The sequence below is a fragment of the Rhinichthys klamathensis genome, unplaced genomic scaffold (assembly GCF_029890125.1).
Source record: "Rhinichthys klamathensis goyatoka isolate OS25496 unplaced genomic scaffold, OSU_Roscu_1.1 h1tg000032l_1, whole genome shotgun sequence".
In the NCBI taxonomy this organism is placed as follows: domain Eukaryota; kingdom Metazoa; phylum Chordata; class Actinopteri; order Cypriniformes; family Leuciscidae; genus Rhinichthys; species Rhinichthys klamathensis.
In genome coordinates, this window is record NW_026606581.1 from 1711504 (window position 1) to 1726563 (window position 15060).

A 15060-nucleotide genomic window follows, 5' to 3' on the forward strand; every position below is an offset into this window, starting at 1 on the left:
CAGTCTGGAGCCACATGTTCGAGTGAAGCGTTATACTCGACTCCAGCTCCACTACAGTTTGCTCAGTTGAAAGAGAAACGCACTCTACTGGAGGCCAGAACTGTTTATAAAATACATTAAAACACAAAACTTCATGTGTTACAATACTTTTACTTATACTTTTTTAATATACTTTTTTATATTAAATAAATGTCGTTCTTTTGATGTTTCTATTCATCAAAGTCTTCTAAAAATGGATCATGATTTCCACAAAAATGTTGTTAAGTACACAAATGTTAATAAACTCTTAAACATTGATAATGATAAGAAATGTTTCTTGAGCTCTAAATCAGCATATTAGAATGATTTCTGAAGGATCATGTGACACTGAAGACTAGAGTAATGTTATGGGAATAAATTAAAATTTTAAATATAGTCAAATGTGTGTGTGTGTGTGTGTGTGTGTGTGTGTGTGTGTGTGTGTGTGTGTGTGTGTGTGTGTGTGTGTGTGTGTGTGTGTGTGTGTGTGTGTGTGTGTGTGTGTGTGTGTGTGTGTGTGTGTGCTAAATATTAACATCATATCATCCACCTGCTACTCTGATCTCTAATCAGTATCAGCACAGGCCATTAAAGGGTTAGTTCACCCAAAAATGAAAATTATGTCATTAATGACTCACCCTCATGTCGTTCCAAGCCCGTAAGACCTCCGTTCATCTTCGGAACACAGTTTAAGATATTTTAGATTTAGTCCGAGAGCTTTCTGTCCCTCCATTGAAAATGTATACACGGTATACTGTCCTTGTCCAGAAAGGAAATAAAGACATCATCAAAGTAGTCCATGTGACATCAGTGGGTTAGTTAGAATGTTTTGAAGCATCGAAAATACATTTTGGTCCAAAAATAACAAAAACTACGACTTTATTCAGCATTGTATTCTCTTCCGGTTCTGTTGTCGATCCGCGTTCACGAGTCCGCAGTGACGCTGCTGACGTAAGACGCTGCTGACGTGTATCTGGTGCGTCCGTGTATTCGGGTTCAAATAAATATGGCTGGGCACAAAAATGCAAGTCTTCCTCTGTGTCGAAATCCTTAAGCCCCGTTCACACTACAAGCGACTTTGTCGCTGCAGGTCGCCAGTGGCTGCGCTTGAGGGCGTTCCCACTACTGGTTGCCTAGTAATGTTTGTGAGTGACATTCACGGATGTTACTCTATGTTAGACAACAAATATGTTTTCTTGCCGCTACAAACAAATATTTTGGAAGGAAAAGTCTAAATATAAATGGAATCAGTACATAAAATGCATAATATTAAAGATGAACGAGAAACAATGAGTGCTTTTTGCCATCGCAGCTATTTAACTGCAGCAAACGGGCAAATACCAGTCTATCTGGGTTACCGAAACCATTCAGGCACGGAGTCAGTACGGTGAATACCACTGTATGTACACGGAGATATATCATAAATTATAGGACAGTTTCTGACTGCTAAAATGAGCTTCTCGTTCAACTTGCCTCGGTCAGACTCAGCACTGAAGAGTGATGCGCTCCACTGACTTCACTCCTATTGGTTGTCGCTCCCGAAAGTCGCTCTGATTTGCATAAAGTTAAACAGATCTCAACTTTGTCGCGTCGCCAGACACGCCCCACCGGTCGCCAACGGTCGCTGTCGCCGGAAGTCGCCCGCTCCCCATTGAAATGAATGGTATATCGTGTCGCTTTGTCGCTTGTAGTGTGAACGGGGCTTTAGACATGTTTGCGAAGATTGTTTTGTTTACAGCATGTGTCGAAGCTCGGGCGCACAGACAACACGTCAGCAGCGTCTTACGTCAGCAGCGTCTTACGTCACCAGCGTCACTGAACGCGGATTGACAACAGAACCGGAAAAGAATACAATGCTGAATAAAGTCGTAGTTTTTGTGATTTTTGGACCAAAATGTATTTTCGATGCTTCAAAACATTCTAACTAACCCACTGATGTCACATGGACTACTTTGATGATGTCTTTATTTCCTTTCTGGACAAGGACAGTACATTTTCAATGGAGGGTTTAAAAATTAAACTGTGTTCCGAAGATGAACGGAGGTCTTACGGGCTTGGGACGACATGAGGGTGAGTCATTAATGACATCATTTTCATTTTTGGGTGAACTAACCCTTTAATGAGCCATATTCAACCCCTAATATGTGTTATACAGGTTCCATTGACAATGTTAAACTCTGTCTAGAACCGTCATGACCTGTAGCAAGCTTGGTTTTAAATTTGTATGTATCCCATGAACATACAATTCATCTTTCAGAATAATATCTGCAAAGAGATTCCTTAATAGTGTCACCATATAGTGTGAAGAGAATGATTTCCTTGTAAGACTCATCATCTGAGCTGTTGCTGTACAACTATTGGCCACGAGCAACGTCACTCAAGCGACAAATCCTCCAATCCTGATGCAGTGTAGGCGGTCTCCTCTCCTCCGCCCACAATCCCTCTCTTCCTCCCGCCCACGCACACACGCCTCCTGCCCTTGACTCATACGGAGAGCAGAGGAGTGATCTGTTCGTGTTTTGAGATTGCAGTGTCTGTGTTTCTCCATGCTCGTGCTTCAGCTCAGATGGGACACGGAAGTGCAGCGGCTGTCTGGCACATGAACGCGCGCGGCTGGTCTCTCTGGCGGGACATCCCAGTTACGGGATGCTGAACGGGAGCCGTGAGGGTTTGTTTGAACTGGGCAGGCAGCTCCAGCAGGAAGGAGACTCTCAAGCTGCTCTGCACTGCTTTCTGAGCTGCCTGCTGGGACTCACACATGTGCAGAGCTTCCACTCGCTGCCCAACTGCCTGCATCAGGTGAGCCCTGCAGGACGGAGCTCTGTAATGATGCATTGTGGGATAGAACCCTTTCAAATGGGCTTTAAATGTAGGAGATGACTATTTACACGCAAAATTAGCATGCATGGGCAAATAATGCACAGTTGATTGCACATAAAGCTGTAGTTTGCATGCAAAAACTTCTCACAAGCATGCCGTGTTTTAATGATTCGATGGCACACTGACCTAAAACTAGCTTTCAGTCAATGCATATTTTAAACTGGCAAATGCATTCTGAAACATTAATGCTGCACACTGACAGCATGAGCCGGCACAGCAAAAACACTCTATCATTTGCAAAGATTGTGTGGTCAGATTTGTTTGTTTGCTAGTGCACACAGGAGACGTGTTTGACGCGTGTAGCAAGATTTGTTTATCATTGTGTTGCAAGCTATTGCAATAGCCTTGTCCATCACGTGTTTACATGAAACATCAGGGGAATTTAGCGAATAATGTCTGCAGCTAGTATACATGTTTATTTATGTGTTCACTTCCCTTCAGTAATCATGGAATCTGTTCGATGACAGTCCGTCAGATTAAAACACTCATCCCTGGTTTCTCACTCTGGGTTTCTCTCACAAGGGTCCCAAGCAATGTCCAGAAGATAAACAGTGGCTCTTACACAAGAGTACTGGAATGTGTGTTTACTGTGTTATGACATTGGCCAGACATCTGACCGTACGAAAAATACATATTTAGAATTTGCTAATATTTATCACTAACATTAACTATAATATTTCATCTGAGGTATTTTGACATGTTGAAAGTTATAATAACTAGAATGTTACATTTTGAGTGAATTTGACAATCCATTGTGTACTGTAGGTCATGTTTTAGTCTAAATTCAAAAGGAAGAAAAAAATATTTATTTTAATTTTAAGAACATTCATATTTTTTGCTTTATGTCATCATTTTCATGACATTTAAGCACTTATTTAAGCAATTTAAGCACTTAATCCAGATTACTGCCAAAAAATGCATTACTGTAATGTGAATATATATATATTTAAAGAGACACACATATATATATATATAGATCATGACAACTCTCAGAAGAGAATTGAAAATAATTGTATTGATAAGAATGGAATGTACATATTATTTGTATTGACGGACTAGATTTACTGCTGCTGGCATAAGTGAGGGCTACTTCCAAAAAATGCACATACACATAGGATACAAGCTGCTGCAAGGAAAGTAGGAAGAACCCCCTAGCAGAACTAGGCAGGTGGTGCTGGGGAAGGTGGCGGGCTAGGAAAATTCCCATTGCATACTGCAGCAGCCAATTCAGGACAGAAATAAATAGGTTACGTAGATAGAACAAAAGAATATTTGGTCCATGCAGCCGACTTTAAGAGGAAATATATATATATATATATATATATATATATATATATATATATATATATATATATATATATATATTTAATTATTATTTTTTTATTATTGCTTCTCCTAAAGCCAGCTGCATAGCCAATCAATCTTTATATACTGTATATTTATTACTGTTTTAAATATGCATTTATTTTTATATGTCTATGTTTATGATGCATTGTGGTAATAAGGGATATAGGCCATGAGACGGGACCCCAAATTTGGGCTACCGGTACCATTTTGAGGGATTAAATTTCTTTTTAATTTTCAGGAAGGTACACATCTCTAGTGTTGAAAAATGTGTGATAGCATCCGATCCATGGTAGCTTTCATTAGAAATCAACACTTATATCATCCTACCTCAAGGATAAGGTGTTCAGTGACTACAAGAGAGAAAAATCTATCCTTTTATAATTTTAAAATTTTATTTTAAAAAATATAATTTTTTTATAAAAAATTTTTATAAAATTTTATAAAATTTTTATAAAATTTTATACAATTTGTATAAAATTTTATAAAAATTTTACAAAATTGTATACAATTTTTTTATAAAATTTAAAATTTATTTAAAGATAAATTCATTTATCCTTTTTCTTGACATGTGTTTGAAAATCGTCCTCCGTAACCAAAAACTACCTTGAATCTAATGCTATCACACATTTTTCAAATACAGGGTCATATACCTACACAAAAATCACCATGCGGTTTAATCCCTCAAAATGGTACCAATCAACCCTCTGTCTCACGGCCTAATAGAGAAAAAATAAAAATAATTCAATTTCACATTATATGAAAAATAATTCAAAATGTGAAAATTCTTCCTTCATTCTAAAATGTGTTTATTTGTTTGTTTGGGGGGTAAATGTTACTGTACCTGCTTTCTCTCTGGACATGCTTTCTATCTTTTATTCTGTGAAGTACTAGAAGTTTTGAATTTTTCAGACAATATTCTCTCTTAATTCCTTCATACAGATTGCTGAACTCTACATTGATGAGAAGAATTGTATCCTTTTTGATCAACCCTCGCTCCACATTGTGTAACTGAACATAAAATAATAAATCCTTTTTATCTGCACAACAAACATACATGAAATGAAACACTGTATGTTTTATGTTGTATGTGCAAAGCAGTTGTGCAGTTTGGTTAATGCAGGGCCTTTACAACTGTAGCTTCTTCAGTGTGGTCTTTTCCCTAAGAGGATTTGTGGACACTTATCGAATCTCAGCTGAAAGAGCATCACAGCTAATTAACCTGCTTAGACCCAGCACGAGCTCCCCTGTCATTATTCATCCACGGACTGCCATTAACAGCAAGGCTAGTGTTACGTGACATACATTCCCTCTTAAACCCATGGCCTCTCAATTACTAAAGCATAGAGTTTAAACGGGTTCAAGACTGGTAGTTTCAGCTCAAACGGGTCATTTACAAGTCATTAACCAAGATCATTCATAACCTCTTTTCCAATTAAAATCCAATTACATGTGAATTGGTTTCAACATATTTTCTATGATCTTAAGCAGTAAATAGCGGTGGGACTTGGTGAAAAATGTGATCTCTGTGTAATTACATAAAAGAGAAATAATTGATGTAGATTGTATCATTTAATTGAATAAGCTATTTAATTACATGCAAAACATTAGTCTGTTCAATCAATGCACAACAAGGGACTTTGGAATAGGTGATTTGAGGAGCTGGGATGAATTGGGTGTGGTTACACAGAGATGTTATCTGGAATGTTCTGCCATTCTATTATCCTCATATGGACCAGTGCTCATGCAAAGCCTATATATCAGTAAAAGGCAGAACGGTGAATTAGGGTGTAAAACACATATACTTGCTTGCAATGGCAATTGTTTTGGTCCACAGTATTTTTTTGACAGAACTGCCCTCATACATACACCGGACCAGAGCGTTTGACTGACACGTGAAGCGACCAAACACAGTCCAGTACAGAAAATTGCGAAAGTTTAGTGTCAGTAAGATTTGTTTTTAAAAGAATAAGGATATTAAGTGACAGTGACAGTGTAGACATGTATAATCTGACAAAAGATTTATATTTTAAAAAACATGTCTTTCTTTTTTTTTACTTTACTTTTCACCCCAAAAAAATGGATCATGGTTGTAATGGAGTAATGGCTGGTGAAAATTATAAAAAATATTCAAATAGAAAGTTATTTTAAATTGTAATAATATTTCAAAATGTTATTGTTTTTACTGTATTTAATCAAATAAATGCAGCCTTGGTGAGCCTAAGAGACTAAAAAAATTCCCAATCTTACCAATCCACAACTTTTGGTAGTGTAAAAGGAAAGATTTTATGCCACAAACCTTGCAAACGTAAATACATATAGTAGTAAATATTCTTCTTCCAAAGCACTCATTGTAGCAAACAGTAAATTTAGTTTTTCAGACCTCAAACCCAAATGAAAGTTAAAAACATATTATATGACACCATGCTATCATATCTCTTCAGTTGCATGTTCAGGAAGATGAAAGCCAAGGCATAACTTTCATCATGTACTCATTTTCTAACCGGGAGTAGATACAATGGGTGAGATTGACACTCCCGAACCGGCATGATCAACAAGAAAAAGAAATGTAGAAATTGCTTCCACAGTCATGCTGAGATTGCGGGAAATATACATGCCAAGCAGAAGGACAAAGCTAGCATATTTATGTATTGATAAAGTGCTGCGTATGTCCTCTAAAGCACCAGAGCGGGTATTGTAATAAGTAATGCACATATCTGCCTTGCCAATGCATCTCTTTGCAATCTTTATTTCTAAAGCTAGCTTACACAACTTATTTTTAGATGTCATAACCAGTTTAGATGGAAAGGATCTCAAGCTGACTAGCTGAAGACATTACTCTAGCTCAGGGATGGGCAACTTTGATGATAGTGAGGGCCACAAATATTTTATCGTCACTATCAGAGGGCCAAATGTGACTGTGCACTTCCACCAATGGGATATTGAAAAATTAGAGGTACCATTTTAGAAGAAAACAATGTATGTATGTATGTATTACAGACTCTGCTTAGTGAATCAACCTGCATGTCCATATTCAATTATTTTTTCTGCTTCTTTTCATGAATGAACTTTTAACATAAACAAATAAAACATTACTGTGGCAAATGTTTTTTATTTTTATTCAAGTGCAAACATGTTGGGCTCTCAAAAAACAACCAATGATGGCACAAAACTGAAAAGTAGCCTATTAAGTGAAAAAACTTAATGGGATATTGGAAAATTAGAGCTACCATTTTAGAAGAACAAAACATATGTATGTCTGTATTACAGACTCTGTAATGTTTAGTGAACCAACCTGCATTTCCATACTCTAGTATTTTTTTACTCAATCTATTTTTTTCTGCTTCTATTCATTAATGAACTTTTAACATAAACAAACAAAACATTACTGAGTAGCAAACCTTTTTTTTATTATTATTATTCCCGTGCAAACATTGTGGGCTCTCAGAAAAACGTAAGCATACTTTCCACCATAGGCTATATCTCACTTACAGGGGGGAAAGTTTAAAGTTAATGAGATACTTGTGGTCTCTCCTGCTGGCGTGCAATAGACTGGATGTCAATGTCAATGTTAGTGCAGCCAATCCTCATGAGCTGAAACAGAACGTCATCGCTGATCCTGTTTCTCTCTTTCGACTTTATATGTTTCATTGTGGAGAAGTTGCTCTCGCAAATGTACGTGCTCCCAAACATGCTGGCCATTGACAGTGCAAAATCCCTGAGAAGTGGAAAGCGAGACTCTGGTAGTAACCTCCAAAATGAAACTCCCCTCTCACTGCGCTTTGCTTGAAAAAACGGGTCTGACTGAATTTCGCAAAGTTCAAGCTGCAACTCGGAGGGTTGCTCGCTGACAGCAGCAGAGAGTGGGTCAGTGAATAACGCTATTCGTGGCTGCATGGCGTGGAAATCATGGAAGCGGCACTTAAACTGCTGCTGCAGTGTTTCGATGTCGGCTCTGTATTTGTGAAAAATTTTCTCGCATTCAGGGACATCTCTCCGGATCTCTTCACAAGCGGGAAAGTGCAAAATTTTGACAATTGGCTGAAAATCCTTCTTTGAAAAGCTCTAATTTACGCCGAAATGCATTCATGTGTGCGTAAAGGTCGGATACAGTTTGGCCTCGCCCCTGTAACTGTGTGTTCAGGTGATTGAGGTGTGAGGTAACGTCCGTAAGGAAGGCCATATCGCAAAGAAATTCGGTGTCTCTGAGTTTTCGGGTGTAGGCACTTGTATCGCCTCGAACACTGTCCTCCAAAAACACAGGCAGTTCGGTGCGCAACGCAAAAAAACGCTCCAGACACTTTCCTCAGCTCATCCATCTAATCTCGGTGTGCATTTGTAAATCCCCATACGCCGCGCTCACTTCATCCAAAAAAGCTACAAACCTCCTGTGACTGAGAGACCTATTCCCTCCTCGGATGAGATTTGTAACTTTAGTCACCAGATCCATAACGTGACTGAAGTTAAGTGTCTTGGCTCAGAGAGCCTCCTGTAGAATTAAAATAAAGATTAGATTCAGCGCTAAAATCTACACATCCTGTCATATTAATCTCATAAGGCCGCCCATATTCATAATAATAAAAAGTGAGCTGAAGATAAAACAACTCACCTGATGGATGATGCAATGCAGTATAGGACAGTCCACCCCACTCTGTTGGAGGAGCCCGGCGAAACCATTGTGTTTTCCTTGCATCGCAGGTGCGCCATCAGTAACGACGGCTGACAGCTTGTCAAAGCCACCATAGTACTCATTCACAACACTGTTAACGGCGTTGAAAATATCCGTCCCTTTAGTAGTGTTGTGCAACGACACCAATTTTAAAAGTTCTTCGTGTACAACAAATGAACTGTCAATCGTTCTAGTGAAAATCAGTAGCTGGCTAATATCCGTCACATCTGTGCTCTCATCCAACGCTAATGAGAAGTATTTGCAGTCGTGCATGACTTGTTTCAGTTTGCCATCGACGTGATTATGGATGTCAAAAATTCTGCGTGTCACTGTGCGACGGGACAAGGAGACAGTTTCAAAGTTTTTAGCCATATCCTCGTCTCCAAATGATTTGGCCATTTCCATTGCACACCTCTTCACCATTTCGCCATCTGACAAGGGCTTCTTGGCTTTAGCAAGCTCCAGTGCCACAGAGTAAGACGCCTTGAGGGCAGACTCCTGTGTGGATGTAATTCTGGTAAAAATACTCTGTTGTTGATTGAGCTTCACTTTCAGGTCAGCTATAACAGCGGACCTAGCAGCTCCGGTGTACTTTCCATATTTGTCCCTGTGTGTGGTATTGTAATGGCGACTTAAGTTGAAATCTTTGAATACCGATCTTGTTTCCAAACACACTAAACACATAGGTCTACCTTTGAATTCTGTAAACAGATAATCTGTTTCCCATCTCGTCTGAAAAGTACGATTCTCTTGATCCAGTTTTCTTTTTTTACCTCTCATGGTTCTTTATCTTCATCGTTGACTGTAGTGAAGCAGGTCCGACTAAGAGTTTTGCATAGGAGGCGCCCTCTATCGGTATACTGTATCATTACCATTTGGAATTTGTTCAGATGTAGTAAAACCCCTTTTTGCGGGCTGTGACGCGTTCGGGCGCGCGCGCTTCCATTGGACGCGACGTCACGCCAGGCTCGCTGGTAGGCTGCTACAGTTGCTGCGGAGCAGCCAATGAGCGCGCTAGACAGCCCGCTCTAGGTCTGCTAGCTGCTGCACTGCGTTGACAATTATGCAAAATTAAGGATCATTTTTGGCTTCATATCTCGAGAAAAGATGACCTTTCCCGTAGCGTAAGCTTCTTACGCAATACGAGAGAACCTCTCGTAAGAGAACAACATTTCTATGGTATTTGAAAATTGACCCGCGGGCCGCACTGAGTGAGGAGGCGGGCCGCATGCGGCCCGCGGGCCGCCAGTTGCCCATCCCTGCTCTAGCTATATCCATAATAGATACAGTATTTCCTTGAAAATAAATTCCAGCACAGACAGTGCAGCACCAGCAAATGACCCTCTACATTAGATAATGCTTTACAATGAACTCTGTTAGAGAGCTACATGTGTCAATTTATCTGGTCAATAAAATACCTTACTGACCTGTTGAGTAGTAAAAACGGCATCTCCCTGTTGCTTTTACTAGATTTCTAATCCCTCATTTCTCACCATCTCCGAAAAGCCAAGCTAATGTTGATTCTTGTTTTATTACAAATTAATATCGCATTCTCTTTTCCCCAGCAACTCTCCTCAGTTCTGCCGTTTTTAAACGGGTGATTCCCCGGAGGTTGGAGATTTAGCTGCTCCACGTCAGCCTTTCTCTCTCGTTGTGACAACTAACCTGTTCCACTCCCACACTAGACACACGACAAAGTACCCGGAGCAACTTTTCTCTATTTATGGATATGATGAGACTCGTATATGTACGCAATTGACCGTTCGCAAAGACCCGCCCCCTTTAGTTACTGTTGCTATGTCCGACAAGCCACGCCGCTCTCACGCCACATACCATGTTCTCACAAAGTGAAAAATACATACTGACAACGCACTGACAGACAGGACAGACCAGGTTACTTTTGATATTAAAACAAAGTCTCAACTTTCAAATTTGGTCATTTTTTAAAGAAATTTAAACAATAAATACCGTTTTGCAATTTGGTTTGAACATTGGGGGGTTGGAGTGTGAACAGGGTCCCAGGGCATGCTCCTTCGTGAGGTTTGTTTATTTATTTTTGCAAAATTGACTTTTTGTGGTATCATCCACACATGCACATCATACAGCTCATAAAAGCTCAGAACTAATTAATTTTTAATTGGTGAATTAATTAATTGGCTGATTCTATACACTATATGTGTCTTGTGGGTAGTCAGAGTACCTGCAAATATGCTGGTACACGTTTTGGAAGAAGGATTGATGATGTATTGAAAAATTATTTACATTTTTGTTCATTTTGAACAAAAATAAATGTTATACCTTCACCTAAAACTAAAACCGTAAAAAAACGATATATTGTATACTAAGCAATATTTCCAAAAATATGAAGCATAACTGGACACAGGCCTTTAATCAAATGGAGAGGAAGGCAATGCTAAATGAACGACAAAAATCCACGCAGAATAAATTGTTCCTGGTCTCACCTCCACAGCTATTTCAACAGTTAGCATCACGTTCACCACAAATAGATTTATCACTTTCAAACTGATCCCCATGTGGTTAGTCAGCAAATTCAGATGTTCCTCAGCCAGCTGGGATCTAAAAATATGTCCGGGACACCTGGGAATATGCTGCCCATTCTTGGAAAAGATCATTTTAAGAGGGACAACATAACTTAGCACTGCTTATAATGAGACACACACATTGTCATCAGTAAATGAAAAAAACGTCTAATTTTTTCTAAGTTTATTGCTAGACCATGTAAACTAATGTTTAAAAGTTTGGGGTTGGTAAAATGTTTAAATGTTTTTGAGAATAGTATCTTGTGCTCACAAATCATGCATTTATTTGATCTAGTAAAACAGTGAAATTGTGAAATATTATTACAATTTAAAATAACTGTGTTCTATTTGAATATATTTTAACATTACATTTATTTATGTGATGGCAAATCTGAATTTTCAGCATCATTACTCTGTTCAGTGTCACATGATCCTTAAGAAATCATTCTAATATGCTGATTTGGTGCTAAGAAAACATTTCTTTTTATCAAGTCAAGTCACCTTTATTTATATAGCACTAATACAGATGATAAAATACAGATGTTTCAAAGCATCTTTACAATGAAAATAATTCAATGATTTAGACAGAGTTCTTTTCGGCTGTACAGCAGCTCTAAAAGAAAATAGTGTCATTGTTCAGCTGAAGTCAGTTCAGTGTTGATTCAGTTCCGTTATAAAGATCATCAATTATTACATTAGTTCATTTCATCTATAAAGCAGTTCTGTAGAAAAACAGTGAATCAAGCACAGTTCAGTTCTCATCCAATAGAGTCAGTGCAGTCAGATCAATAATATTGCTGAATATGAAGTGATGTAATATTCATATTTTTATTATCAAAGAAAACAGTTGAGCTGCTTAAAATATTTGTGGAAACTGTGATATACAGACATATACTGTATATATATATATATATACACTCACCTAAAGGATTTTTAGGAACACCTGTTCAATTTCTCATTAATGCAATTATCTAATCAACCAATCACATGGCAGTTGCTTCAATGCATTTAGGGGTCTGGTCCTGGTCAAGACAATCTCCTGAACTCCAAACTGAATGTCAGAATGGGAAAGAAAGGTGATTTAAGCAATTTTGAGCGTGGCATGGTTGTTGGTTCCAGACGGGCCGGTCTGAGTATTTCACAATCTGCTCAGTTACTGGGATTTTCACGCACAACCATTTCTAGGGTTTACAAAGAAGGGTGTGAAAAGGGAAAAACATCCAGTATGCGGCAGTCCTGTGGGCGAAAATGCCTTGATGATGCTAGAGGTCAGAGGAGAATGGGCCGACTGATTCAAGCTGATAGAAGAGCAACTTTGACTGAAAAAAACACTCGTTACAACCGAGGTATGCAGCAAAGCATTTGTGAAGCCACAACACGCACAACCTTGAGGCGGATGGGCTACAAAAGCAGAAGACCCCACCGGGTACCACTCATATCCACTACAAATAGGAAAAAGAGGCTACAATTTGCAAGAGCTCACCAAAATTGGACAGTTGAAGACTGGAAAAATATTGCCTGGTCTGATGAGTCGAGATTTCTGTTGATACATTCAGATGGTAGAGTCAGAATTTGACGTAAACAGAATGAGAACACGGATCCATCATGCCTTGTTACCACTGTGCAGGCTGGTGGTGGTGGTGTAATGGTGTGGGGGATGTTTTCTTGGCACACTTTAGGCCTCTTAGTGCCAATTGGGCATCGTTTAAATGCCACGGCCTACCTGAGCATTGTTTCTGACCATGTCCATCCCTTTATGGCCACCATGTACCCATCCTCTGATGGCTACTTCCAGCAGGATAATGCACCATGTCACAAAGCTCGAATCATTTCAAATTGGTTTCTTGAACATGCCAATGAGTTCACTGTACTAAAATGGCCTCCACAGTCCCCAGATCTCAACCCAATAGAGCATCTTTGGGATGTGGTGGAACGGTAGCTTCGTGCCCTGGATGTGCATCCCACAAATCTCCATCAACTGCAAGATGCTATCCTATCAATATGGGCCAACATTTCTAAAGAATGCTTTCAGCACCTTGTTGAATCAATGCCACGTAGAATTAAGGCAGTTCTGAAGGCGAAAGGGGGTCAAACACAGTATTAGTATGGTGTTCCGAAATAATCCTTTAGGTGAGTGTATATCCTTGCTGAAAAATATAAATTTCTTTTAAAAAAACTTACTAACCTTTTGAATGATAGTGTATGTACAGTACTTGTTTGACTTTTTTAGTTTGTTTATTTAATATAATTAATACTGTAGCTAAAGCAAACTTTCAAAATTCTAACAAGAGTTTCAGCTGTACTTTATGATATCAAATAGAAGCATCAGCAAGTCACTGCACATACAAAAAAGAAATACTGCCAATATCTAGGTCATTCACGGCTATTTTAAGAACATTTTCCTTTCTGGCTGTATTTTTGTAATGACACCTAAGGGCAAATATGATGATCTTACAAAGAGATAGTAATGACATGCCTTTGAAAACATTGAACAAACTCTTTAGTGACTATTTATAGAACTGCTGCAAGCTTTGTGTCTTTCTATAGAGCTTAAATGAGAAGGTGACACAAACACTAACCAATCAAAATATCAAACAGGCCTTGAGCTAGAATAGGGATTGTATGTTTGACTGTTTTTCTGTTTATGCAATACATCAAATTTTCAGTGAACACCAGTGTTCTTTATTGTCTTTGGTGATGCTAGCAGCTGAACAAATCAGGATTTCACTGAGCTGGAGTAATTGGGCATGTGTGTGATCATAACAAAAGTCTATTTCATGGTGACAAGCATGTCTAATCCTTGACCCGTTTAAAATCAGATGGGAAAGCACTGCAGTTCATTCAGGCGGAGAAGATGTTTTACGAAGTGGCATTGATCGAGCTCACCTCGCTGCAGGCCAGCACAGGCAGGTCCACTTTTTATGGCTTTATGTAAATATATTTTTATGATGCTGTTGAGTGGACATGTGTCTCCTTGATCAGTATATTCACAATAGACATTATCATCATAGCTGTGTACCATAATATATTTAAGCAATATCTCAAGCAAGATGTTCAGGTCAGCAGCATGATTGTGAGAGTGTGCACTACTTTTTTACAACTGTTCAACAAACAAACTTTGTGTATTTTTGCTCCATCAACAAAAATAGTTCCAAACAAAGTCAAAGCTTTCCTTCCAGAATGAATCTGTTTATGAACTAATTGGTTCAGTGAATTATTCAATAGCTTACTTACTTACAAAGATATTAGGTGCATTTCTATCGACCGCAAGTGCCCTGCGAGTGCGAAGTACACTTCAATGGGTATTGTGTCATCGTAAGTGAAATTCCAATTCAAAGGGAACATAAATGAAAGGTTCCAAAAGGGAATTTTCACACTGAATGCTATAGAAGAACCATTTTTGGTTCATTTTCTGAAACTTTTTCCACTGTACAAAACCTTCTGGGAAATGCAAAGGTTCTATGGATGTTAAAGGTTCTTCATGGAACCATCAATGCAAATCAATAACCTTTTTATTTTTAAGAGTGTACATGTTCAGCACTTGAACTCTTGCGAAATATTTGCTGCAAATTTGTGATTAATCTGTGGCAAATTTATGGCAATGTTTGC

General features: G+C 38.6%; 1 protein-coding gene across 1 annotated transcript; it reads left to right on the forward strand.

Moving 5' to 3' along the window:
- Positions 1-2496: 2496 nt before the first annotated feature.
- Positions 2497-14386, forward strand: LOC130080309 (consortin-like). The gene is made up of 3 exons (XM_056245666.1): positions 2497-2817; positions 5185-5215; positions 14271-14386. Exons 1-3 carry the CDS (start codon positions 2665-2667, stop codon positions 14384-14386), a joined length of 300 nt encoding a protein of 99 aa, XP_056101641.1. The 5' UTR covers positions 2497-2664.
- Positions 14387-15060: the final 674 nt, after the last annotated feature.

Excerpts from the sequence above, each read along its gene's own strand:
- LOC130080309 (XM_056245666.1), top strand. The coding sequence starts at position 2,665 with ATGCTGAACGGGAGCCGTGAGGGTTTGTTTGAACTGGGCAGGCAGCTC. Across the intron at positions 2,818-5,184 it reads TGCCCAACTGCCTGCATCAG|ATTGCTGAACTCTACATTGA; the intron begins GTGAGCCCTGCA and ends TCCTTCATACAG. Across the intron at positions 5,216-14,270 it reads CTACATTGATGAGAAGAATT|ATGGGAAAGCACTGCAGTTC; the intron begins GTATCCTTTTTG and ends GTTTAAAATCAG.